We start from the raw sequence: 26,945 nt of genomic DNA on the forward strand, positions 1-26,945 counted from the left end.
TAGAGTACAGAAAATTAACCCTTTTTATTGATGCATTGCAATTGTTCTACATTTTTACCATATTATGTAGAAAATACTTAAAATACAAGCTACTTTGTAAAACCAAAGACAAACATTGAATCCAAAGATAAACTATGTTTTCACAATGGACCCTTTTCCCATATAGTTAGTATTAAATTTTTAAATATCTATTTCTTTTGTTAAAATGATTTTTACATACCCCCTAAGTACATCAGCAATACAAACATAGATCAGTAATTGTCAGAAACTACCTGTATCTAGCGGCTTGTAAAAAGGAAAAGCACAACCATAAAAGAAAGTTAAATTTTACACAGTAACTAGCATATCAAATACATTTAATAAAGGAGGAATTCCATTGCAATATCAAGGATTCAAGCAGAAATACTAACATTACATATAATGTACTGCTACATGTAGTGAGATAGATATATTTCAAGCTGAATCTGAAATCACACATTATATAAAGTTTAGCAACAAACAACCATGTGGACATGCGGCACCATTCAGAAGTTTAAATAAAAAAGAAAGCAGGGCTGTGCCAATCCTGTCATTTAGAAGCAATTTAGTTTCATGTACTAAAAGAAATTGCCGAGTCAGAGGTAAATTACTGCGTCCCATCAACTAGGTGCTAAGCAGGAAAGCCTCAGAAGTTGCCTCTGCAGTGGCTATCACAGCTGCGAATACAGGTCAGGTAATAGGAACTACTAATTTAACAGTTCAAGAATCACACAGACAAGTCTAGATGGGACTACGGTTATCAAATAGTAAAAAGGTGAATCCCAAACTAGTTTTAAAAAAGTTAAAGGACTCCCAATTTCTATCCAGAGATAGCACATTTCTTTACAAAATATGTGTAGTGGCTCCGACAATGAGGAGAGTCAATTCTTTAACCTAATTTGAAGCTGGATATGCAAGGGAAGAAGGGATGTATCTCCTTAGAGCAGACTACAATACACTTAAATTGGGCAGTACATACGGGGGCCAGGCTGGGATTCGACGCACGTGTGAAGCCAGCACCAAGATGAAAATCTGACCCTGCTGGGGTGGGGTTTTTTGTTTGCTTGGTTTATGCTGTGTATCACAGAGGAATTTCAGGGTAATTGACAACTTGTTTTAAATGGAGTACTTGTCATTTTACCTATGTCATTTCCATCTTGTCCTCCTTGTTCCAATACTTTTGGAAACTTGGGACAGTGGAAGACATGACACCATGCTTTGTGAATACATTTGATGGGGTTTAATTATGTAATAGGGACTCTGAAGATAAATGGTCATTTTAATCTGCCTTTTCAGGGGGGAAGTAGGCAAGTTCTTCTCAAAATTATTAGCAGATTTTGCTAGAGATCTTTTTTTCCTGCTATGACTTCATGGAAAACGCTTTACTGCTTGTGAAACAGGGAGTAACGTTTTCCTGAAACACAGGAATCGGAGCTTGTTTTGCCTTTTGGTGGAAAGGCACAACTCTGTACCCAAGAGGTATCTCAAGGCAAGTACTGAACACAAGCAATGTAATATGGAAAAAAGTAAGAAAGTGCCTACAGCAACAAATAGCATCGTTTACACCAATGATGTGGCATAGCAAGATCAGTTGGTTATCCGCACACTTACAGAAGTGCTCTGACTAAAAATACACTGAACAACAACGTCACTAATGCTACCGTCCAGTTCCAAAGTCCTTGATCCCTCTATTGAAAGAGATGCCAAACCTTAAACAGTTCATCAACTTCAGGTCAGTCCAGACTTTCTTCTATCAATAATGTGGAATTTCAGAAATGACTTTTGCACTTCTTGTCACATACCGGTCAGAGAACTGGCCTCTTTTCCACTGGGACGGAACATAAACTGGGATTCAAGGTTACCAAAACCTCTTATTGCTGCAGTAATATGACCGCTCAAGCCAGTTTATCATCCATTTGGACAAGATACTTAATCTACATACTGAAGATGAGAAATAATTCCTAGTACAAGGGACCCAAGAAAACAAAGTGTAGTTTAAAAACTGCACTGATTATCCAAAATGAGTATTTCCTCTGAACACTAACTAGGGCTACAGCTGACAAACCTTCCCAACAGCTCCACATTAGCAGTAGCATTATAAAACTTTTTTAATGGTATTATGTGCTTTACAGCAGGCTCTCTTTGGTATAAATATTCTATCACCAAGCTAGCAATATTTTACAAGAAATGTCTGCTATTAACGTGGGGGAAGGTAACGCCATACTAATCTAATAAAAAGTGATTGCACATTATTTAATCACTTCTGCAATATTAGACTAAACATTCCAATGCATTCCCAGCACTACCTTATTCGAAATGCACTGACAGACATCTAACAGTACATGTGCCATTTCAAGGAAAAGCTTTAAGGAAACATCGCTTCACTCCAAACAAAAATGTAGCTTTTTATGATAGCATTAAAACTGAGAACAATGCACCTATGCAACATACTGCTGTTCTTGCTGTGATAAGCTTAGTGAATTGCTTCAATTCGACGGGGGCTTGCTGGTCCCTCATAAGGCAAGCTCACTGTAAACTCTAGTCACACTACATCATCATTTAAGGCACTACAATAAGGGGACACACCAAACAACTCTTCATCACACATACCTGTGCAAAACAAATCAGAAGGTATCCTTTTCTCTCATGAAGCTCTACTCCTCTCTCAGTGCTACAGTGATGAGCTCTAACCATTGCATTATATCACATACATTCCAACATGAATCAATTCATTTTGGTTTAAATACAAAGGATACATCAATTCCATCCCCAGGAACGTTTAAGAATTAGACAAACACTAAGTACAGAGTTCAAGTATAACCACTACACATTTTGATTACAAAGACAGAACATTTGGGGTTAGCAGGAAGTTTTGCTTGTTATATTTTTCTAATCAATATGTACATATTTCATTTTTATGTAAAATATTAAAACACCACCAATACAAAACTTCTAAAATAGTTTTAAATTCAGTAATAAACTTTAAAATCTGGATTTTTTTTCCTTTTTTCTTTTTCTTTCTCTTTTTTTTTTTTTTTTCTGATTCCTACATGCATGTACTGTATACAAGTCTTAATAAGAGCGCTTTAAAGTAGCTGTTGACATATCCAGGAGGATACGCTCACAGGAGTATAAAAAGCTGTACATATCAATACAGTGATGTTTCATTGTATTTCAAATTCAACTCCCTCCTAAATGAATCATGTGAGGAAAAACAGTAAGAAAAACAGAACAAAGAAAAGCCCTGTGCTTCTGTGAAGGAATCCAGCTCCGTTATAGGGCCAGCATCTAGTAAGTTGCAGAAACCAAATTTTAGAGCAATGCTGCACTATTCATTCTCAACTGGAGACTACAGCATCCTGATGAAGCTGCTGAGTTTGGTTACACAGTGAGATCTTGAATACAGTTTGAAAAACTTAGAAGAATTCTGCAATGAATGCAATAAAAATTCAGCTGCGTTATGGAGACACAGAATTTTCAAGAAAACAAAACAGATTTCAGGGTTTACACGGACTCCTGAATATATAATGTTGCTAGTATGAGGCAGCTGCCTCTACCAGTCCTTAAACAAAGCAGAGAAGTAAACAAAAAACTTTGACAGTAACCTATACGGAGATGTAATGGCTTTTGCAGACCAGCAATTTGTTAGAGACAAAGTGAATTAGAGAACAAATGTTAAAATATTAAACTTGATTTTAAAACTGCCCCAGCAACATAATGAGATAATCGTGCATTACATTTTTAGTGGCAACATGGATTTGTGCAAGCTGCTAAAATATAATCTGCTAGTCTTTTTGTTTAAGTTATACAAGTTAAAAAAGTCATCAGGATCTGTCTTCCAAGACACTGATTTCTTTCCCCTTTTGATTAGCACAACAGAACATTTTTAAATAAATGTGACCATGAACTTTTTAAAAGCATCTATAAAAAGTAAGTAAAATTTTAAAAACTTAATTAGTGACCCTCGTACTGGTAACAAAGCATGCTGCTCAGTTAGTGACTGAACTCACTAGAGACATTTTTGAACAACATACAACCAGATCAGGGAGAAACAAAAACCAGGCAGTCATTACCAGGTAAAGGTTCACCTGAAATCCTTCTCCAATCTCTCAGGCCTATTGCAGGACAGTGCTTTACTAGGAACTACAAGTATGAGTACTGGTTGATCTTTGTAGGGCTCAGCGGATATCCAGTGTAAATAGCAGACCCTCTGGAAGCACCAATATAGGACTGGGGAGCAAACTGGTGTTGGTACTGGGCAGGCGGAACATTTGCAGAAGTCAGCAGACTTGGACCGACACTCACAGGGACCTGGTGGACAAGTGTGCTAGGGTGGGCAGCGTACGTGGTGTGCCGCGAAGAGCCCTGAGGGGAGAAGAGGTGGGCGATGGAGGTGGTGGAGCCCAGTGTTGCAGCAGTGGTTGGAGCATAAGTGTACATATGTGGCTGGCTGGAGAGGTGTGCATTTGCTGTTGCTGCTGCCAGGTGGGGATGCACTGGGCTGCTGTGCTGAAACGTGTAGGGAGCCTGAGAAATAGTTGATGTGAGGGGTGCCACATAAGCTTGCTGCCTACGTGGGACAGCATTTCCACTTCTCTCCTGTGAGGCCAGCACTGTTGTTTGCTGGTTCTGCAGGGAGAAGAAGTAAATAAGGTTAGTGGCTATCCTCAGTGAAAAGTGCAGTGGACAGGAGGTGAGCAAGGAAGGGTCAGCCAGAGCCTCCCAATCAACACCTCCATTCTAGCTACAGGGCTGACACTTCTGCAGATCCTCCCTTCACAGCTCTGTGAAACCCTCACATAAATTTGAGAAGGGTTACTGCAGTTCCACTGAGACGAAGGTTACACTTTTCTTCTCCAATGCGATCAAACTGCCATACCTGGGGTACCCCAGTACACAGCTGTACAAGTGCAGGCAGGTCCTAGGACTGACCCAGCCCTTGAACTCCTCACACATCTATTCTTCTGCACCTCAGTGAAAGCAGCAGCAGGGCTGCCTCATTTTAGCACAACAAAGCCTGTCTTGTCCCCATGCCAGAAATGAACCGGAGGTGCAAAACCTCCTCTCTCCTGAAAGGCTACTGCAGCTTGACTCAAAGATCAGATCAAGAGTGGTGACACAAATTGAAGTGAAACCAATCTCTGAAAGTTTCAAGGGAAGTCAGGTGCTAATTGTTCATTTGAGAGACAAGGTCCAGCCTTAATCTCCTGGTCAGGCCTTTGTGAGATCTAGAGAAGGAAGGTAAAGAACAGAAGAATCTCCTCATACTGTTGAGTGCCTTCAGTGCTACTCTTAATTCAACAGCTGGATCCTGGTGTTAGTCTCCCACCCGAGAGGCAAGAATGAGTCACTGCAAGACAGGTGTGACTAGGAGCACAAAGGAAGAATATGGACATAACCATGCTTCCTTCTCCTGTCCTCTGCTACAGGAACAAATTCTTTGCCTTGAGAAACTTCACCTATACTCCTTACAGAGTTTACCCTACCCTGTATAGCCACAGGACAGAATCAGCTTCAAAAAATTAATGAGGTAGCAGCTATCGATCCTCTTGCAATCAAGTCATCCTCCCTGCCATGTGGCATAGTATTTCTAAAGCAATTCTAAAGCATCATGTTCAAAGGTCAGCAAAAGTTACACAGTGCCTTACCTGGCTGAGATTGAGGGGCTGCACACCGTTTGTTACCACACGATGTGAGCGGTACCCAGTAGGTGTTATACAGCATCCTGACGACTGCCCACTCACAGAGGCCACTGGCTTGGTCTTACTGGTGCTGCTCAGGATGCCTGAAAGATTTCAAAAGCTTAGTCCATTCTTCCTTCTCACATGCCATGCACTGTGATCACCAGCTTACATAACCAAAGAACGCACAGGGACTATTTCTGTAACAGAGCCTTTTCTTCAATTACGATTTAAAATCTGATTGCACAAGAAATCATTGGGAACTTTTACATATCTTTGTAAATGCAGCCAAACATACATGAAAGGTAAATCTATCAATGAAACTGAAAACAGAGCAAGGCTTGCACTCTCAGGACAGCAGCTGTGAAACCTAAAGCTGCTGAAGACCCAATGCAGATAGTCCCAAACTGTGAGGACAAAGCTGTCAGGAGTAAGAGAGCATCTGAGCCTTGGCAAAAACTACTGAGCACAGCAACTTATGAGAGCATACCTACCTGAAGCTTGGGTAGCTACAATGCAGTCATTGAGCTGTGTTTTCAATGGCGGCACAATTATAGTCCGAGAGCTGGAGCTGTCAGCCGCTCCTCTACTCGGCAGCTCCAGGGCACCGCCTGTACTCCTGAGAGAGGAAAGTGGGTCTGTGGCATAGGGGCTGTTCAGGGAGGAGTCGGAATCAGGGGAGTCATTAACAGTAACGTAGCTGATGACATTGGATCTCTGCTTCATACCCAAACTGCAGGGGGAAAAAAACCAAACAAAACAAACAGGAAACATTCTAGCTTTTCCCACTAGATACAGGAGATCTCCCTCTGGGATCTTATACCCTCCCTCCTTGTCAGATGAAATTCTGATTAACTAGAGACACAAACAGCACAGCAGATATGATGCAGAATTTTCTGTCTTATGCAGTGCTTCTTAGCCTAGCCAGGGCTTTGCATGTAGTGTTCTCCACTCTCCTTGATGCTTGGGCTGAGCTCAGGACAAATCAGTACTGGCCACCTAAATGAACTTCCTACCTGGCAGGTTTGTATTTGCTGTCCTCTTCCTCATCAGTGTCACTGCGAATGGTGATGACACTGACAGGTGGGCTTGGAGTGTCTGGGATCACAATGGGCTGGTGCTGCTCCTGCACTGGGACGAGCACATTGGAAGAGGAGGAGGTGGAGCGCAGAGGACTGCTCCCAATGAGCGAGTAAACTTGGGAGGGCACAGCCTCTAGAGTTGAGCTGGGCCTGAAGGAAAACCAAAGTAGTAATCAGCTACGTGTCAGCAGGCTGGGACAAACCAGCACCAGCATTAAGAACAGCCAGGCTCTAGCAGGCTGGAGCACACATACAAGAAGAAACGTCTTGAAATACACAAAGAGAACTTCAGTGCAGACACTCATACAGGAGAGCGTCATAGAACGCATCCCAGAAGGGACCAACGCACTCAGTGATACTCTGAACAGGACCGATTAATCTGAACACTGCTAGAAACTTGCCACCCCTTGTTCGACAGATGTCAGTTCTGTCACTTGTATTGCTATGGCACCAACACACCCCAAATGTGTAAACCCCCTCTTCGGCCAGTACAGTAAAGCACTTGGTGGACCACATGCCTTGCACTCTCACTGAAATTAATATCACTTATATCAGTGACTACAGTACAGAGAATTTTTCCAAGACATTTTTAAAAGCAACTGTAGCACATGAAAAAGTTACACAGACAATGCCTCTGTGATCAGAAGACCCATTTTTCACACCAAAAAGGCAACCTCCACAAACACACTCACAGTCTTTCTAGGACTGGGAAAGGAAGCCTTACTTGGCTGCGCTTGGTGCTGGCTGCTTGTTCTTCTTTGCTGGAACATTGCTGCTTTGCTGCTGCCTAACAACATGAGCAACTCCAACATTCAGAGGCTGTGCTGTAGCTAATGTCACATGGTTGGTCAGTAGTGATGGCTGTTGCATGAGAGTGCTATACTGATTTCCATGGGAATGTGCATTCCTGAAGCAGGAAAAAAAAAAAAAAAAAAAAAAAGACCCAAATCCCATGACTACACTGCAAGCTGCACCAAACCCCTGCGTGACTCTGAAGGGAAGGGAGAAATTCTGTGCACTGCAGGCAGTACTGCGATGGCATGTATTTCCATTCGGCACAGAGCTGGACCCCTGTGCAATCCCTACCTCCAGTCAGCTAATTGCTGGCTGCCACCGATCGTCTCTGGAATCACAGCTGCTGGCTGAACAGAGTTGTGCAAAGCAACCCCTGGGAGCTGCTGCCAGGTGGAAGGAAGCAGTATCTGCTGGGTTCCCCCAGGCCAGGCCTGCTGCAAAACAACAAACAGATACACAGGTTCACTAGATTTCAGTTCCTACAGGTGGAAAGAGATTTTTTCCAAGCAAAAAATGCACTCGTGTAGATTGTTAGCTTGCAGAGATAACGGCACATCATTGCACTTTCTCAAAAGGTCTCAGTACAGTAAGAGAACAAGAAAACCAGAGAAACAAGCTTCCCCTGACACTTTGCTAACCTTTTGTATCACAGATGTCACCTGGGGAAAAGAGTGTTAACATTGTACTGCAGAATGCAGCCAGATATTGTACTGCCAGATGCAGCATGAGTGATCAGCACTGTTTCTGCATGTAAGTTTATGCACGCTGCTCTGCTGAAGGATTCCAAAATATGAAGGCAATTTGGTCCTTTCTGTTTTTCTGCCGTACAGGGCTCACAGAGAGAGCCGAGACAGTGTTACTATCATGGAAATTCACCTCACCTCAACTAAAGTATTTAAGAAAAGCCACACTGAGAGAAACATTTAGTTACAAGGGAGATAGGTGAAGATATTTTCAATTCATTAATATTATTTAATGTTCCTGTCCAAATTGACAAAATGCAGTTTTTTTCGGGGAAAAAACCCAAACAAACCCCAAAATAAATTTGGCAGTACAATATTTCTATGATTTTGAAAACATATGGCTCTCTTTCTTGCAGTTTAAACTGCAAAATCGTAAACACCTGCTGTTTTAAATAAAATATTTCTGCAAGTAACAGATCCACTTATTACAAATACCAGTTCCAAACAAGAAGCCTTCAAAGCAGAGAGCTGCTAAAACCTCTGCCAACATAAGCGTAATAATAATAATAACAATAATAATAATAATAATAATATATTAAAAAAAAGAGAAATATGTTAAAAGTCACACCATGCGTCTTTCCAAAAGCCAACACCTGCACAAGACAAAGCAGAGAGTTTAATACAGCAAGATATAAAATCCCAATGAGAGGCAGAAATCGGGCCTTCCAAGCGACGAACTGTTTTGACAGAGGAAGGACAAAAATATGCAAAGCTTAGCAAATGGCTAATGCAAACTCAGGGGAAGCAGCAAGGGAGAAGTGTCGGAAGCACTAAAGGTGAGCAAATTCACGCCAAAGGCTCCCAGAATCCAAACAGAAATAGTAAGTCCTCCAGAGAAACTCAGAATCCAGGCTCATAGTCTGGAGACAGCTGGCTCTGATCTCCACTGCTGTACAGGGGAGTTGAATGTCAAGTCCACTGCACACACACAGGAGAATAGAATTTGCCTGTTGAATCAAAAGCCCAAATATACACTTTTGAAAACATCACTAACAACTCATTTGTGTCCCAAGCTCTGCTACAGTCACCCCTTGCCGTTTTCAGAGCCTAGATTGCAGCTTTTCAGCAATCAAAATTCAAGAGGAGGAAAGGAGATACATCCCTGGGTCTGTTTAGCTCAGAGCTGTGACCCAGGAGAACCCCACTCTCCTGCCTTCCCATCCTCAGAAATAGGGAGCAGTTCACTTAGTTCAGAAGAACTCAAATGAGTGGATTTTAATTTCAGTACAGGTATGACTCGAGCAAATTCCACTTCAGCAGAGGTCTCCCTCTTGGAAGAAAATGACACTCAAACTACCACTTTAAAGCCACAAGAAACAACATGGTTCACATAATGGAATGTGCTTTGAAAGACATGTGAGGATACCAGCACTTAAGTGCACTGCAATGTTTTCATAAGCTTCACTGATCTGATTCTGGAGTTTTACAATGACTTCTTTGTGGCACTTGCAAAGTTGTTCCAATGCAGATGCCAAATGAATACAGAAGAGGACAATTTTGAAAACATATGCTTCTTAAAGGTGTGTTTATTCCCTTTCCCCATCCTTTTTAAAAATTGTTCCAAATAGCCTAAAAGCTAGCTATTGCCATTTTGGATACTAGAGCTCACCTTTAATTTCAACCAAGAAATACATATGAACTGAAAGTATCTGTGAAAAACATTATCTTTATCTGGATGAAGCAAGCTACCTGCGATTGGCTATAAATAACAAAAGGCCAGAAAATTATTGTCAATGTTCAACAGAGGTTAAGAGAAATCGACTGCTAAAGCAATACATTAAAGAATTTGCTATCATTAGAGATTTTAGCCTGTGCTTAATGACCTGAAACATTTCTACATGCAAAGCAGCTTTACACATGTTGAAAACAAAATATGTAGCTAACTTGCCAAGTAGTTCAAAATCTGGCCATCCAGGTACCTGTAGCAGAGTCAAGCTAAAGACTGATTCCTTTGTATTCAACAATCAAAAGGCAAAGATAGGATAGTAAGCAAAGAACAAGAACCATTATAACTCTTCTACAGTATAGCTTAGAAGAGCTTTATAACACTAGGCTAGTAAAAAGTAATAGTCAATGGATCTGGATTCTTTACAGAGCCACACTAAACGTCAGAGTCAGACAGTGCTTCAGCAATGTTGGGGAGGAAAACAACAAGACATTAAGATGTAGCAAGAACACAGCCACAAGATGGCACATGCTTCCATGCCCTCTGCAAGTCTAAGTTAAAACAAAAACTCAGTTAGTGAACACAATCAAGGGAGGCAATTACCAGTACTGCAGCCGTCTGTTCTACTAGCGCTGGCCGGCCGGCTGCGCAGTTCAGAGTAAAGGGGACCGCATACTGCGGCGTGATGGTGGCTACTTGAGGATGAAGAGTTGCTACCATTAGTGGTGTACAGCTTCCCTGAAATGTAGATCAGGCAGTGAGTGAAACACATGTACTGAGGCAGGATAAGTGGGTTCAGCAATAGGGCCAGAAAAGGTTTCACCTCACTGGCATTCTATAGTGCTTGAGCAGACTCCAGAATTGTAATGGATGCAGTGAAACCAACACCCAGACCCTCTGGGCATGTTCCTCTAAGCAATTACATGTTCCTGAAGGGAACGCAAGGAACAGGGAATTTGGGAACAGGATCTCTCCGATGACACAGTTAAAAAGTAAAAATGAGATAGTGTTCAGCTATTGACACTTTACTGGGTCCCAGAGAGCAAGTTACACTACATACACTGCGCTAACTGTAACACAAACTGCACCCCTCGCAGGACACAGCATTTACTACCACACCTCCAAATTCACATACAGTACGCTTGGAAAAAGATAAACTAAGGGATTAATAGAAGAAGGCACAGTAGGTCTTTTGTATCATGAAAGAGCAAGGTTATCTGTGATGAAACCACCAAGACACATATTAGTCCCTCAATGTCTAATTAAAACTAGATTCTTAGTGTACAATTTGCACTCTCAGGAAAAGCAGGGTTTGGATTCAGGTGGGCCTCCTTCAAGTGTATTCTGCTTTTTGGATACCGTTTGTTACCTGTATAACTAGGCTAAACAAACCAGAGATGACAGAATGCCACCAAAATTATTTGGACTGAACAATCTAAAAATCACTCCTCTACAAGTAGGTCAGTAAGTACAACATACTGCCTGGAGAGTAAAAGTAATAAAGTATGTGTTAATGTCAACAGAAAGTAAAACTATGCAAATAAATAAAAGTGCACTCTAATTATAAAGGCAATTACAACTTTTCAGTGAATAAAACTTGTGAATCACTGGGCACTCGCTATATATTAAAGCATTACTTTTTGGAAATAAAATTGTTTTAATTTCCGACACATCACTAATGTTTAAAATACCATTTCTTAGAATTATTTGTGAATTTTGCTACCGCATATTGTTTAAACTGCAAACAACAGAAATAGGTATGTCATCTCTACACATCAATTTACACTAATAATGTAACTAACTGAGAAGGATTCAGAAATAATTTTGTTGATTTACAGATGAAATTTTAACATGAGTAATCTGTGTTGCCACTTCTGTTCACTGGGATCTTGCTTCTCACAGAAATTATTTCTTCTAAAATTTGCTGCCACATTTTTAAAGTGTAGGCAGAAAAGTACACCACTACCTATAAGGCAGTGTACAACCGTGAAAAAATACAGTTTGTTTTTAGCAGCTGAAAACTACATATTTATTCCCATTATTAAATCAAACTCCTAAAACCAGGGAGGCACATGACATAAAATAATTTAGACTTTAAATATTCCAGAAAACCAAACCAAAACAAGAAAACACTGTCTTAGAAGTGATCTGCATTTAACCTTTCAGAGTGTTCTGAGAACCCCCTGCTTTCACCCCAGCACCAGAGGGGCAGTCAGGTTCTCCTGGATGGTGGTAGGAATTGCAGGTAACTCTATGGGGTTTTTTTGGGTTGGTTTGTCTGTTGTTTGTTTTTTTACCTGTGTGAGAACTCCAGACTGGATCTGCAGTGGCTGTGCTGCAGGTGCTTGTGGTACAATTGGGACAGCATTCTCCATCCTTACTGGGAACCCAGAATGCTTTGTAGTTGCCTGAAGTCCAGCTGTGGAGGACAAGAACACATCACTGCTAAGCTGCTTTATTATTCCTTTTTTTTTTTTTTTTTAAGTTTCTTTCCAAAATCAAATTCCTACTAGGTAAGGGCAGAAGACAGGGCCAGATGAAGACAAAGAAAAGCTGTTCCTTTTGACAAAAGCATACTAATAAAACACCAGCTGAAGTAAATAATTCTGCAGTTCCGGTATGCCAAAGGGCAACAATGGACAACCAGTCCTGAAAAGCTTGGCTCTGTTGAAGTCCATAGTCTTGTTTTCAGAAACAAAGGTAACACAGACATCTAATTCTATGTTGCTTGAGACTAAGTTCAAAGTTCAAACCTTACACTATCAGTTCCCATTTCATATATAACCCTCCATCCAGATATAAGCATAAATAGAGAACTTTCAGGATTAACAGAGCTACGCTTGGGCTAACCTCACTTACTTGCAACCTGTGACAATTTGCTGCTAGCAAACTACACGGCTGCATCAGTGCTTGTGAACTGAGACTCAAAGACCAGATATTCCCTCTTGACATACAAAACATAGCACAACACTTTCTTATTTTCAGATAGGTCTGGCTCCTCTGTTCACTGCTTTCTGTGGAATGCTGTTGTGTTCAGTTTGGGGAGAAAAAACTGTTGAGAAACCAGATGAAGACTGCAATCTAGGCAGGCAAGATACGGTCACCTGTTCAAGCATGACCTGGAAGAGAACCAAATTGTCTACACATGTCTGACCTGATTCTGCACTTGCATCTGATGCAAGAGCACTGTGTGACATGCACAGAGTGGTCTTCTGTACTTTCCCAATTTAGTGCAAATTGCAACTTCTCATTTCTACCTAATTGAAACCACAGTATCATATAAAGGGTTTTTCTGCTTACTTTGAAAAGCAGGGGGACAAACAATGAAGGTTTGCTGGAATGGGTCAGTCTGTGTGCAGATCTGGGTGGTTCCAGGTTGCAAGGAAACACTCTGTTGTGCCACTCCTGCAACTGGTGCTGCAGATGATGGATACAGAGCAGACTGATAGTTTAGCAGTGAGACGTCCGAGTTTGCCAGGGAAAGAGTAGCAGCAGCAGTAGAATTGGAAGCCAGTACACTGGCCTAGGGGGGAGGGGAAAAAAAAAAAAAAATCAGATCTACCACTCCTAATTGTTATAAAACAAACAACAGGAACCATCAGTATTATACTATGAAGCAAACACCAGGAAAAGGTTTCAGGTAAAAGCCCTAAGACAACATAGGAGAAGAAACATGAATTGCACCAACTTTACTTACATTGCTGAACTGACAGGCAAGTATGATCAGGTGAAGTAAAGAGACTGCCTTGGCCTGAGTTTTGGAAAACTAAATTTTAAGACAAGACTACAAATTCTGGAGACCAATTTAAATAGTATTTTGCAGAATAGGATTTGGCCTGAAGGCACAAAATTAGACCACTCCATTCCTTTGATTAGTATAAAACAGCTAAAAGGTGCTATACCTGATTGTGTACTGTATTGAGCTGGTTGTTGAAGCTCATTGTCAGATTTGTGCTTGTATTAGGAGCAACATGAGTTGTGAATGGGCTCTTAATCTGATTCACTGTATCATACATATTAACTCTTCGCTTGCAGATCTCCATATTCTGAAAGCAAGATTTCACACTGAAACAGAATGACAGAAGGAAAATATCAGATATGTAAAAACAGTACAACAGAGACATGACAGATTCCCAACTTTATGCACACACCCTTAGGTTTAGGTTCCTTTTTTTTTTTTTTTTTTTAATCAACAAAGAATGTCCTAAAACATGAAAAGGAAGCTTATGAACATTCCATTCCTTACACATGCCATTGCTATTTTTAGATCAGCCAGAAACTGCAGAAAACAGCATTGACAGAAAGCAGAAAAGTGCTATTCTGTGTTTCCAATAAGTCCTCCTGAAACAAAATAAGAAATCTAAGGAAGCCTACTGATTACTGTGTGGGAAATCCAGTAGATGTGTCATTGTAACAAATGGATGGTTCAAAGTCTTCAGTGGAGTAATTCTCTTATCTGCATCAATTGTCAACATTTTCTTCAACAAATCAATATATTCCCTTCGGTCAGCCTTCTCTGCCAACATGTCGGTCCCTTCCAAGTCTGTAGACATATTCACCTTGGAAACAAAATGAGAGTAGTTCACGCAAACATCATTACCTAAAAAATCACGCAAACATTACCTAAAAATTCAGTAATTTCACATTATGCAGAAATATTTATTAAGTATTTCTGTCTCTTAGCCAACTTAATTTTAGGTACTACAGCGCTAACACACAACCCTTCCCTTGTTCATTCTATAAAAGGAAGTCAAACTTACACATGGAATTCTCATCTCAACATGAAGTTGGTCTGTTCAATAGATATCAACAAGGCTTCATTCTCCACTGCCTGGCAATATGCCCTCATTTTTTGTGTGGGGCTATAAGGGGCTAGCAAATCAGAATGGCAAGATTCTACATTCTCTGCACAGATGTAAAGTCATAACGGCTACAAAAGCAATAGAAAATTGGGACCAACATATTTAAGATTCAAGGCCTCATGATATTAAAAACACTCAGATATTCCTTCATTTTATCTCTGAAAACAGAATGAAAAAATAGAATGATCCATAGCTCCTGTCAACATTTCCGAAGTCCAATAAGAGGTCTAATCCTATAAACACATCTGGAGGGGCTTAGCTTTCTTACTGCTCGACTATTTCTAGTGATAACAGGCTAAGCACACTTGTTGCATCTACCAGATCAAGGCCTAGAGAAAAAACAAGACATTTCTAACTGCTTCATAATTAACACTTTGATAATCTTTAATACAGTGATTTCTGATGCAAATTGGCACCATGGCAAACCTACATCAGTGTTCTCAACAGCATGTGGAAGAGGACTGCTCCAGCACAGGAGCCTCATTTTTAGAGATCCCAATAATGTATGTAATTAATATGATAGTTATCTGTTTGTTATAAGATCTCCACACACCTGCGCCATATCATCTAAACAGTTGAATATGTATTTCCGAGCTTCTTTTGATTTTATTCCTGTCTCCAACTCATGTTCTTCTGGGGTCTGTAAAAGAAAGCATTTGTTAATATAAACTGAGATATCACATACTGATAAAGAAAAAGCAGCAAGAAAAGAGGCAAGCCAGGTGATCTTTTGCCTGCTTTAAGACAAATCACATGCCAGTAGGCCAAACCAAATCAGCCACGGGTTCTCATCTCCTCAGCTGGAAAGATCATTCATTGCAAAGCTGAATTAACAACAGGATGACTTCATTTCAAGGTTTCGCTGGGTAGTGCATTAGCCAGAAGAACTGAAGATTTCTGATTTAGGAAGAGAAGAGGCTATAGATATTTTAAATCCCTCTTTTACAAAGAAGAAAGGCAAAACCCCCCTCCTTTTGCTGCTCAGCTATAAAGGCAAATCGAGTGTATATCTGATTCTTTCCTGTCCTCTGCCAATACATAAATAGATTTCTGTTAAACTAACAAAGACCATCATGAAATACTCCCTATTTTACTCTCTGTATTGTCAGGAGATGACAACAAGGTGACATACTTCACCGAGACCGAGCAGGCCATAATAAGTAACCATTATCTCAATTACTTTAACACCCACTCTTTGCTGGTACTATCACGCACAGCTGCTATTGTTAGATGAGTACCAGGGGGTCTGTACATTTTCTGAAATGAAACACACAAGTCAGCTATATTTGATGGCATTTCAAATCCTATCTTCACTCAGAACGTTTCTGCAGCACACTAAAACTAGGTACGAATTTATATCAAGTCCTCAATGAACAAAACAGAATTGGGAATTAAAAAGACAAACCTTTAGCCTCCACAGTGGGTATCCCAAATTTGGATCTCTGTTAAAAAACCTGCTTGTTTTCGTTCCCGCACTGAGAAGATACTCCGCTGGAAGGCCTTGAGTTTGTGAAATATAACGAATCTAGGAAAGAAGATTAAAAGAATGAGGACTCCCAATATAAAGAGCTCACAGCTAATGGAGTAATTATGAGCCAGGTTTGTTCACAGCGAATAGGAAATAACCTGTAAATAAAGAATGTCCAGCTAACTGAAAATGCAAAATTAAAGGGACTCTCTCAAGTATTTATAAGGACACTTAACTTTTTCAATCATATTATCTGCCGAAATTTTGGATTTTAAATACATCTTTCTTATTTTATGGAAATATTTTTTGCCCAAGTGTATGTGAACAGACTGTAAGCTTTTGAGACGTGGATAAAGTAAAGTCTTCAATAACTGCAATGTAAGAAGTACACCTTTTGAGAGAAAAAATACCACAGAGGTTATAATGTATGTATATGTAACTAAAGGCATAAGCATCTAAGCAACATTGCTGTGACTGGCTACATATACTCTAGGCACACGATTTGAGAATAATGTCATGGCAAAGCTGTCACTGACCAAGAAAGCAAGACCAAACCTCTAGTACAATCAGATTCTCACATCCTCAAAAACATTTCATATACTTTACACATAACAAAAAAATGGCTCAGAATTTTGGAAAATGCACCTGAATACTTGTAAGGGTATCAATAAAACACTGGTAAAGAGCTAACAAATAAAAAGGTATGCTCAAAAGGAAAGAAAATAGCAAATTATGAAAAAACACAATAATAAGCTTTTAAAAATATTCCAAGTGTTGCCCAACTGCTAATGCTATTTGCTCTCAAGATGTACGGTGAGAAATGTGACATTGCCTTTGTCATGACTCTCTCCTCAAAGGGGTCTATTTAAAAGTTCAAGAAACACCCCCCCCGATGAGTCTGATTTATAAAAGGAGGACTGGAAAAGGGTTAAAGTAACCTGGCTTTGTCTGAATTATCAATTATAGGTCCTTTAGCACGTCTCATTTCTTATTTGCAAAACTCCTGCTATTCCACTGTGCCAAACCAGCTAAACATTGCAGGGCATTTAACTCACTGGTACAGCTTGTGATCCATACGAATTTACAGACTCATTTTTCATTTATGCCAGTGTGGATCTGAAGTGTCTGCAGGTGAGCATTTTTTGTATCTACACAATCGTCCAGCTAAGAGTTCTGCTGTTTTTATGAGACATAATCCTTGCTTTAGAGCCAAAGGGTGTTTAAAAAATAACTGTAAATCCCATCCCAACCCATGAACTCATTCCTGGAGAGGTCCTCTCACAAGTTCTGCCCGAGCTTTTACTTGCTGCTACAGAATCTTAGAAAACATGAAAGCAACTCATCCGTAGTTTTCAAGGGCAATTCAGATATCAAAATCAACCACATGAAGTCACACCTCATGCTGCCTCACAAAGGACTGCAAAATCCTGTCTATTAAGCAATGGAAAAAGCACCTCCTCCCCACCCACCTACATGACTAGATAAGGTTCTCAGAATTACACAAAACTCAGTGTGCAAGGAAACCACCAAGTCATACCTCAGTTATTTTCTAACTCATTCTGCTCATTAAGGTACCACTGTGTTTCCTTTGGAAATTTACAGTGCTGGGAAGGTGTAACACAAGTAAACTTAGTAAGTTTTCATGTATTTTATCACATAAGGAAAACTATACCAAGCACTGTAACCAAGATACCACCATAAAAACCACAGTGGAAAAGTTACCCTCAAAAACCCTCTCATATAGGCTTTTTGTCCTTTTATAGGCAACTGACTAGCCCAGGTAATAATGCTAAGTATCCATGGAAAGAACTAATTAGTTCAAGATGCCTTTTCAGACTCTTGCCCTTGTATTTCAGAGACAGCTTGGGGCTCACGCTTTGCATTAAAAAGAAGGGCTGCTGTAGGTATTAACAGGACAGGAATGATAGGCTTGCTTTGTCTCCACATGGAAAAACTACCCTCATGGTGAAATTACAGAGGGCGTTTCAAGTCAGGACACACACCTCACTTCTGTTTTGACAGGAAGGTATTTCAACAGCTTTTGAGTCTGGAAGCCAAGGAGTTAACTGTAAATTGAGTCTATATATTGGATAACTACATTCAACTCAAGTTAAAACACACAGAACTCCGTGCTCTCCTGTACAACAACAGAGAGAGACGGGCAATGGGAATATCACAGAGAGAAAATTAACTTAAGATGACAGACAACAGCGATTTATACTAGATGAAATTTGATGTGGGATACATTGGGTTCAGAGGGTCTGAACACAGATCATTGTGGTTTCATTTGAACATCCCCACGTCCGGCACGCACTCTCACCTGATCATACTCAGATGCTCCTGGATACAGAGGCCAGCCTAGAAACAGCTCAGCTATCACACAGCCCAGTGACCACATGTCAATAGCTTCACAGAACGGTAAACCCAATATGATTTCAGGAGCTCTGTTGAAATAATAATAATTAAAAAAAAAAGTAAAATCTTTGACTCTGAAAGCATGCAGTTCTCTCCTATAAATTGCTCTGGATAATGCCCCTCCTTCTCTCCTTCAAGCACAAGCAAATCTGTGTGAAGCTAAGTGATTCACTTTAAAGCAGAAGGTGTTTCCTCAAGTGGCCTAATAGATCCCAACCTTTTAATCACTTAGTGGCACGGCTGGATTCGTTTTATTGCCATGCTGTCCTCCAACTCCTAGGTGGCCTTTATGCAACTGTGATACGAACTCACTCCTTCAGTAACCAGTTTAATGACACCTGACTGTATGGTGTGAGGAGTCCCTGAGACAGTGCCCAACCTACCCTAACAGAACTGGGAAGAAAAGTTCTGGCAAATGGTGCTCAGACTTCTCTGAGAAGAAGGTCTCAGGTCCCAGGTAACCAGCTGCAGAGGCTGCCTGTTTTCATGTGGAAAAGAACAGCATCTGCACAGCCAGAAAAAGGAGCTCTTCAGAGAGCCGCTTGGTTTCTATCAGCGGGTTTTCATACAGGGTTTGTTTGGAGAGTTTCGAGTTTAAAATGGACGGAAAGAACACAGCTGGAGATTGTGACTGCTTTGCAAGGTTGTGTTACAGGTTTCTGTGCACTGAACCACACCTAATGCAAAATCTACCTGTCTGGCCTAGCCTTTACAAGAAGGTGATGAAAAAAACCTCAAACTCCAAGCAGGGTTTACTCCTGCAACAGGTTGGAATTTCAGGGAGATTTCTGCCTGGAACTGACTCATAACACAAAAGGATGTTTTAATACAACTCTTCACCTACACACAATTCTGAAACAAACCGATGCCATTCTGTCAGGCTGAATTCTGGTCATACATTTGCATACAGCATAAAACCCAAGTGCTGCAAAAACCACGTGAGTTGGTGTGGGAATTTACTCTGGAAAGTACAGGAAGCCTTGATCTTCTTCATGCATAACTAACACAAGCGCAAAGGAAGACAGAAAAGTCCTAAACTCCAGGCTATATATTTTCTGGTCATGACTCGGGTAGCATGCCCCAGGGCTTGCATGACATTTCTTGTGTTACAGTGTGGATATTTCTGTTGTTAAAAAAGGCTCTGAAACCAGTCTTTCTACAGAATTCTGAAAAACAGGGCTTGCATAATGTACAGGTGTCAGTAGATCTGACACTCACCTTCCTCAACTGTTCAACCCAAATGTACCTCCCAACTGCTTGTATATGGCAAGAAGTGACTCTCTAATTAATCACCCTTTGTGTCGTGGTGACTACACAATTACCATTAGCCAGTCTCCAAAACAAATGCACTCACCCCAGTTGCCCAGGCACAGTGCCCCCCGAGAAAGCACAAGATATATCAAAAAAGATAGATAGCTGAACCAGCTGTTTGCTGCAACAAGGTCATACCTATTCTCTATCGTTCAGCTTTAAAGCAACAAGGTTCTTCTATTATGTCTGAGCCTCCCCAAAACAGAGCCATGATATACCTTTAGTATTTAAGTCAAGACGTTCTGACACTACTTCTACTTGACACTGATCTCTTTCTACCTTCTTGTTTGTCTGTCCCTGGCAGTAGTCGACTTTGGAAGGGTTTCACATATGTGAAAATGTAAAATGATTATGCAAATATGATAAATATTTGATATTTGAATGCTGAATGTCCTGCTAAACACTTATATTTTAAAGAACTATGCTAGCATAGATCCAACTTTCTATAGGTTAACAGGCACAAACAAGAGGAATCCATTTCTGTAGTACTTTGGTCTTCACAAGCAGAGCAAGTACGATGCAGTCATTCACACAGGATTTTCAGAACCCCATGTGCCATTAGCCTACCAGTCATCACCAACAAACTGTATTGATCCTCTTGATTATCCTTCTTATGCAGGAATTTCCAATTCAGATAGGACCCAAACCTGTCATATAAGGAATGCTGCATGTATAAGTTTGCTTGGTTTGGACTGGCAAACAAACTAAAATATAAGGGGCTTGTGGTATAAGCAGAGCATGCCAATCCTTCACAAGTGCATTAAAAAAATCCCACCAATTCCAACAGAAAGAAAGATTAGTGGCAACAAAGGCTAGATGTGGTAGTTTGTTAGTCTTTAACTACACGCTGGAATAGACATACGTATTCCAAACCTCAATACCAAAATGATAGCAAGTTGAACTCTATGCATTTTATTCCCTGAAACTAAATAAACTAACTTCTCACAAGCCACCTGATTTCATTTTGATTGCAGAACAGAACTGGTAAATCAGTATCTCATCTCCTTTTACACCACTATAATTAGCAGCCTTATGAGATGTGAGTTGAAACAGGACAACACGCAAAGGTCACTTTCATAGCTAGTCTGTCAGAGATTAAAGTGATTTTATGATCTTAGGCTCTTTGAAATAGAAATCAACAACATTCTTTCTTTGCATACACGCTTGCCAAACTGGGACTTCCAAGTTGGCAAATATGCTCAGGCACTCTCAGAAGAGAGAGGATTCACAGCAGTAGCATAAAAATCCAAGACTTACTTTTAGCATTTCAAAACACACCATGTTTACGCATGGGTCTTCAGGCCCCCCCCTTGTGAAGAACGATGGTAATATGAAGCTTATACAACTGCAACTAGAAATGCAGAGAATAACATGATCACCACTCAGAGCTGGATTAGCAAGCAGAGAGTTAGATTTGGCAGCATGCACTGCTGCTTCTCAGGCCAACATGACTGGGACAGAAGTAGGTCATGTAGCCCAAAGCAGAGGTAAGAAACAGATACTACTGCACTCTGCAAGCTCCCTCAACACTCAGTGCTACATTCTCGTGGCCCAAATTGTTCAGTCCTTCAGCTTAGTATCTTCAATTTGCTAGGTGCCTCTACACTGACCCACAGGAAACATCAGGAGGTAGGGATCTGAGTAAGACTCACATGATGGCTGTACTTATATACAACATGGGACACAAGTAAACCTCACACTCTGAACAGCAGGAAGATCAGTCTTCCCAGAGATTTTTCACTTCTGCAAGCTGTCTTGCTTCCTTGTATTATTTATCCTCCCCAGGGAGAACAAAATCATCCATACCCTTCTGTACCTGATGTAACAAGCATATACTCTGGTTTTCAGGTCAGGAATTACTGCTAATAAATCTCAGGACTGCCACAGAAACTAGTCACTGCATAGAAGCATGACTGCCAGAGTTAGTCTACTCCTAGACCATGCCTGGCTTCAAAGCCAAAGAATTTTTCATGGGCACTTCTACTCACACTTTAAGTCAACCATGTCATGACAGTAAAACTGCCCTTCTTGCTTGGGGTTACGCTGTGGAGGCAGCAGTAATGCCTGTGGAGAGAGGGAGCCTGCCTCAGCCTTACCATGCTTGCCCTGACAAACCCAATACTACATCCCAACTGGATGTACGGCTCCAGCAGTATCATCGAGACGGATGCAAGTTGTCCAGCTGCCAGAAGTACAATCAGAACCTGGAGTGAGCAGGGCTGTTGGACAAGATGACCTGTGGCAGCACTTAGCATAACTAATAAAGGAAGGTTTTTTTTCCTTCAGGGTATATATATCAGAAAATTCACCTTACAGTACCCAAGTTTGGCTGGTTTAGATGTCTCTACAGGAGACCGGGGTTACATAAGTGCCAGTAACAGGTATTAAAAACAAGTGAAAAGTGAACACAGAACAAGAAGTTTATTTTTAATAGCTGACAGAGAACCAAATGAAGAATTGGTTGATACTGTTTTATTAAACACAGCATTGAAAAAATTTCCAGCTTAGAACTCATCTGAACACTAATTCAATGTGAATATGGTTAAAGGAACCCAGTTTTCCCACAATAAGCTGGTTTCTACACCATCTCCATAAGTTCCTAGATTATGGATTTTAGTAATCATCACCATTAAACTAATTACATAGCACTAAGTATTAGATTTCCACATCACAGCATTCTTAACTTCAGTCAAGCAGACAGTCTTAAACACCATCTAGTATCAGGTTGTTTGCCCCTCTGGCAGTGTCGGTCACCCCGCGTCAGGGAGGCGGAAGTGGCTTGGAGTTCAGTGCCACACACAAAGATGAAGCAGACAGCTTCCTTCCCAGCAGCCCCTTTAAGATACTTATCCCTTGCTGCTTTTGCCTCAGCCAAATCTGATTTTTGCAATATCAGAAACTGGAAAGCACTATATGCCTCCCCAAACTGCTTTTCTCACATGTGCTGCAAGTCAGATTGAGCAGATTCTTGATCAGCGGTCACCTCTCTCAATGCAACAACAACAAAACTAATAAAATGCTCGCTGTCTAAAATGCATTAACAGAGCTATGGCGCATAGAAGACAACTGCATTACAAAAAATAACAATCAATAGTTTAGAATTGGAAAGATCGGTGCCAACAAGCTGAGTGAAGATCATGAGGAATGGATTAAGAAAAGCCTATATCACATGAAAGAAATGGCACAGAAAGCTGGTACTTGGTGTTAGGGTGAGTAAAACAAAACAAAACAAAGGGGACAAGGATACAGGGAGCATGAAGAATGAACAGAACAAGCCTACTACAAACCAGGTCTTTAAACTGAAGCTAGGAGGACGGGAAAGACATCAAACAGGGCAGAGACACAGGGTGGGGTGGAGTGTCTCAAGTCCTCCGTCTCGTCCCAGCTGGAAGGACTAGATACTACTTAAGTTTTGCGTCAAGTGAGCTCACATTCCACTGAAAGCAACCCTGACAACACAGCACAGACTTTTTCATGTCCCTTTGATGCCAGAAGTTCTTTCTGCATCCATTTATTGAAGTCTACTGCTACTTATATTGAAACACGCACTATGAACGGAACCAAGCTGAAGGAATAATTGAAAGAAAAAGCACAGCTTGCTTTAGCTACACAGTTTCTGAGTTTTAACATTTTTGCCCATAGTTTATTTTTAATTCTTAGACAGGACTAGGGTAGAAGCCATTTCTACATTTCGCTAAGGGAAGCAGAGATCTAGCTCATCCCCGTTTTAAAAGAGCTACAGGCCTCATGAAAGCATGACTTACCAAGGGCTGATACAGGAAGTCATGTGCTCATGAAGTGGGTTCAGACAAAGATGAAACCAGAAGAAACAGGATAAAAAGAAATTGGCATCCCTTTGACTTATCTCCCTTCTAAATGACCATGGTTAATGGACTAGTTTCAGATCATGGCAAATAAATCCAAAATGCACTACTTACTAGCAGCCTACTGCTTCCCCAATTTGCTACTTCACACATCGTCACAAACAAGCAACAGGGTAAAATCAACTTACTGCACTACTCTGGGGTAAAAGGAAAGTATTGGAGAAAGTATTGGACTGCATATTATGTCACACTTGCAAAGCAGAAGTTCTATTTATTTACATACAAATTTCAGAAGAAATCTCCAGGAAACATGCAGAACAGTGGATAGGCTGATCATTTCCTCCTTTCCCCTAAACTGGGATTAGGCCTAACAGCAGAAGAGTTAAGTAATTGTAGAAGCAAACCCCTAGCACCCCATCAGGATCAGCTTTTCTTTGCCTGTGCAGTGTATGAAGGCGAGCACTGTGTCAGTACTTACCTGTAATAGCGCGACTGCAAATAAGTGGAGCACACTGCTTTAGACACGTGGCTGGCTGAACCAAAGTCTATCACCTTCACTCTGTAGGGCTGGCGCGCAGGATCCACCAACATGATGTTCTCTGGTTTCAAATCAGCATGTATCAGACCCAAACTCTTTAACTTCATCAAGGCAGTAGCCACTTGCTGCAGAATTGGTCGGATGTATTTCAGGGGCAACGGACTGAACTTATTTTGCTTTAAGAAATCATATAAGTTCTGTTCTAGCATCTCAAATACAAGGCATGTATGATTCTTGTGTTGAAAGCACTCATAGGAGCGAACAAAGTTATACTCGTCAGCATTCTCGCTGCTCAAGCGAGAGAGGATGCTCACCTCTATCTGGCCCTGCCTAGCATAGGAAGGATGGTTCTTCAGGATTTTGATGGCTACAATCTCCTTCGTGCTACGTTTCCAGCATTTTGCCACCTGACCAAACGTCCCTCGGCCCAGGAATTCCAAGACCTCGTAGCTGTTTGTCATAGAGCACAGGATCTCATGCTGGACCAGCTGATAATCCCCTTCACCACTGGAACTGCTGCTTTTAGTGGTTACCGTGGTGGTTGTGGCCGCAGCACCCACCGCAGGTCTGTTTTGCAGCATGAGAGGTGGATGTTCCTCAATTATCTGCACACTACCGTTGCTGTCGACCTCTTCACTTTTCCTTTTTAATCCACATTTTTGGTATGGTTCCAGTAAAGAAACGTTGCTCCTGTGCGTTAGGGTTTGGCTGTTCTGGAAGGACGCTGTTGCACTGCTGCCTGTGCTGTCGGCTGCTGTAACCACAATGTGCTCAACTGAAGGAGCAGGGAGAAGGAGGTTCTGATCGTAAGCAGGGATGCTGAAATTGGCTACCTGATGAGAGGAGCTTGCTTGTCCTTGAGCTGCTGGGAGGTTTTTGCTGTGGGTATAGTATTTGTCACTACTGCTCTGTCCTGAAACATCCCAGACAGAGGGCTCCACTTTCAGTTTCTTGGCACTGCAGAAGGCACTCGAGGATACTGACGGAGGGGAGAACACCTGCAGCTGTGAGGCCATACCTGAAAAGGGAGAGGAGAACTCATTAGGACTGCTTAGTGACAGCAGGTTGCGATGGAACGAGATCCTCCATCTGCACAAGAAACAGAATGGCAAGTATCATTCTAAGCACCATACAGTGCCTACTGCCTCGGAAGGCAACCTTTTGAACGGCTGGTCCTAACGGCATCCAGAGCGAGGCTCTCCGGTGGAATTACTGCATTTTGCCTCACTGCCTGTAGCATTAGAAGCAGACAGCTCTTCATGCGGCTTTCTAAAGGCTAAAGAAATCCCAGCACGGGACAGGAAAACAGTACTGAAGAACGGGAGACAGCACGCAAGCGGGAAGATGCCGAGAAAATGAAGATCACTTCCCCCCCCGCCCCCAGGCCTGCTCCCCCCTCAACTGTAAGACCAGAGTCGGGGGGAATCCAATCAGACGAGTCAAACTCCTCACCGGGAGCCGCTCCGGCGGAGCGCACCCCGGGGCAGCGCACCCCGGGGCAGCGCCTGACGCACCCACTCAAACGCCACGACCCGAGGACGACGGCCAGCAACGCGCCGCCAACCGGCTCGCCCGGCCCGGCGCCGGGGCGAGGGCGAGGGCCAGGACGAGGGCCAGGCCCCGCCGCGGGCGGACAGCCGCCGCCGCCGGCCCGGGCCCTCCCCCTCGCCCTGGCGCGGAGGAAGCCGGCAGCACCGCCCCGCCGCGTCCCGCTCGGAGCCGGGGGGGGGGACGCGGGCGGGCGGGCCTCCGCCGCGCGGGCGCCGAGGCTTCCCGAGCCCGCCGGGCCGCGCCGGCCCTCCCCGGGGCCCGCCCGCCCGCCCGCACTCACCGCCGGTGGGGGGTTCTCAGCCGCGGGCCGGACCTGCCTGGGGGACACACGGGGGTGCGGAGCCCCGCAGCGGGCGCATCATAGCCCCGCCGCGGCCGCCGGCCCGGCCCGCTCGGCCCGCGCACGCCGGGGGGAGCCCCCAGGCCGCTCCGCCGCCGCCGCCGGGCTCCGCCGCGCCCTCACGGCCCGGCCGGGCTCCCCCCGCCCCGCTCCGCCGCCGCCGCCCGGGCCCGAGCGACCCCGCCGCGCTCCCGCCGCGCCCGCTCCGGGCCCCTCGGCCGCCCGCGCCAGACTGAGCCAGCCGAGCCCCGAGCCGGCCAGGCGGGCCGAGCGCCGAGCCCGCCCACGTGACCGCGCGCGCCGCCGCCGTGACGCGTGCGAGGCGGAAGGGGGCGGGCGCCGGCGCCGCCCAGGCGGAAGCGCCGGGGCCGGGGCCGGGGCCGGGCTCGGGCGGGATGGAGCTCCCTCCCTCCCGCCGCGGGCCCGGGGCGGCTCTCCGGGGCCCCTGCCCCGTCCCGAGGCCCGGCGCCTCCCTTACCCCGGCACGCCCGCCCGGGCTGCGGTGAAGCGGATGTCAGGGGCCGGGGGTCGTTTCCGTCCCGCTGCCCGGGAGCCCTTCCAGAGACCCGCCGCCCCCCCCCGCCTTGGAGCGGCCTGCGCGCTACCCCCGGGCCCTCGCCGCACCCCGGGCGGCCTCGTGGACTCCCTCCG

General features: G+C 43.0%; 1 protein-coding gene across 3 annotated transcripts; it reads right to left on the bottom strand.

Annotated features, from left to right (window-relative positions):
* Positions 1-26,481, bottom strand: HIPK1 (homeodomain interacting protein kinase 1). 3 transcript variants are annotated; one of them, XM_069771221.1, is made up of 16 exons: positions 26,235-26,481; positions 24,344-25,421; positions 18,636-18,759; positions 16,253-16,372; positions 15,401-15,487; positions 14,360-14,544; positions 13,888-14,050; positions 13,286-13,508; positions 12,283-12,404; positions 10,589-10,723; positions 7,868-8,007; positions 7,506-7,688; positions 6,716-6,931; positions 6,194-6,432; positions 5,667-5,803; positions 1-4,647 (listed from the first exon to the last, which is right to left on the bottom strand). In XM_069771221.1, exons 2-16 carry the CDS (start codon positions 25,417-25,419, stop codon positions 4,162-4,164), a joined length of 3,636 nt encoding a protein of 1,211 aa, XP_069627322.1. In that variant the 5' UTR covers positions 25,420-25,421; positions 26,235-26,481; the 3' UTR covers positions 1-4,161. The 3 variants fall into 3 exon arrangements, with proteins under 3 accessions (XP_069627322.1, XP_069627321.1, XP_069627323.1); XM_069771220.1 differs by having other exon boundaries at positions 7,868-8,010; positions 26,235-26,480; XM_069771222.1 differs by lacking the exon at positions 10,589-10,723 and having other exon boundaries at positions 7,868-8,010.
* Between the last annotated feature and the right edge of the window lie 464 nt (positions 26,482-26,945).

Source organism: Haliaeetus albicilla, chromosome 26 (genome assembly GCF_947461875.1).
Source record: "Haliaeetus albicilla chromosome 26, bHalAlb1.1, whole genome shotgun sequence".
Taxonomy (NCBI): Eukaryota; Metazoa; Chordata; class Aves; order Accipitriformes; family Accipitridae; genus Haliaeetus; species Haliaeetus albicilla.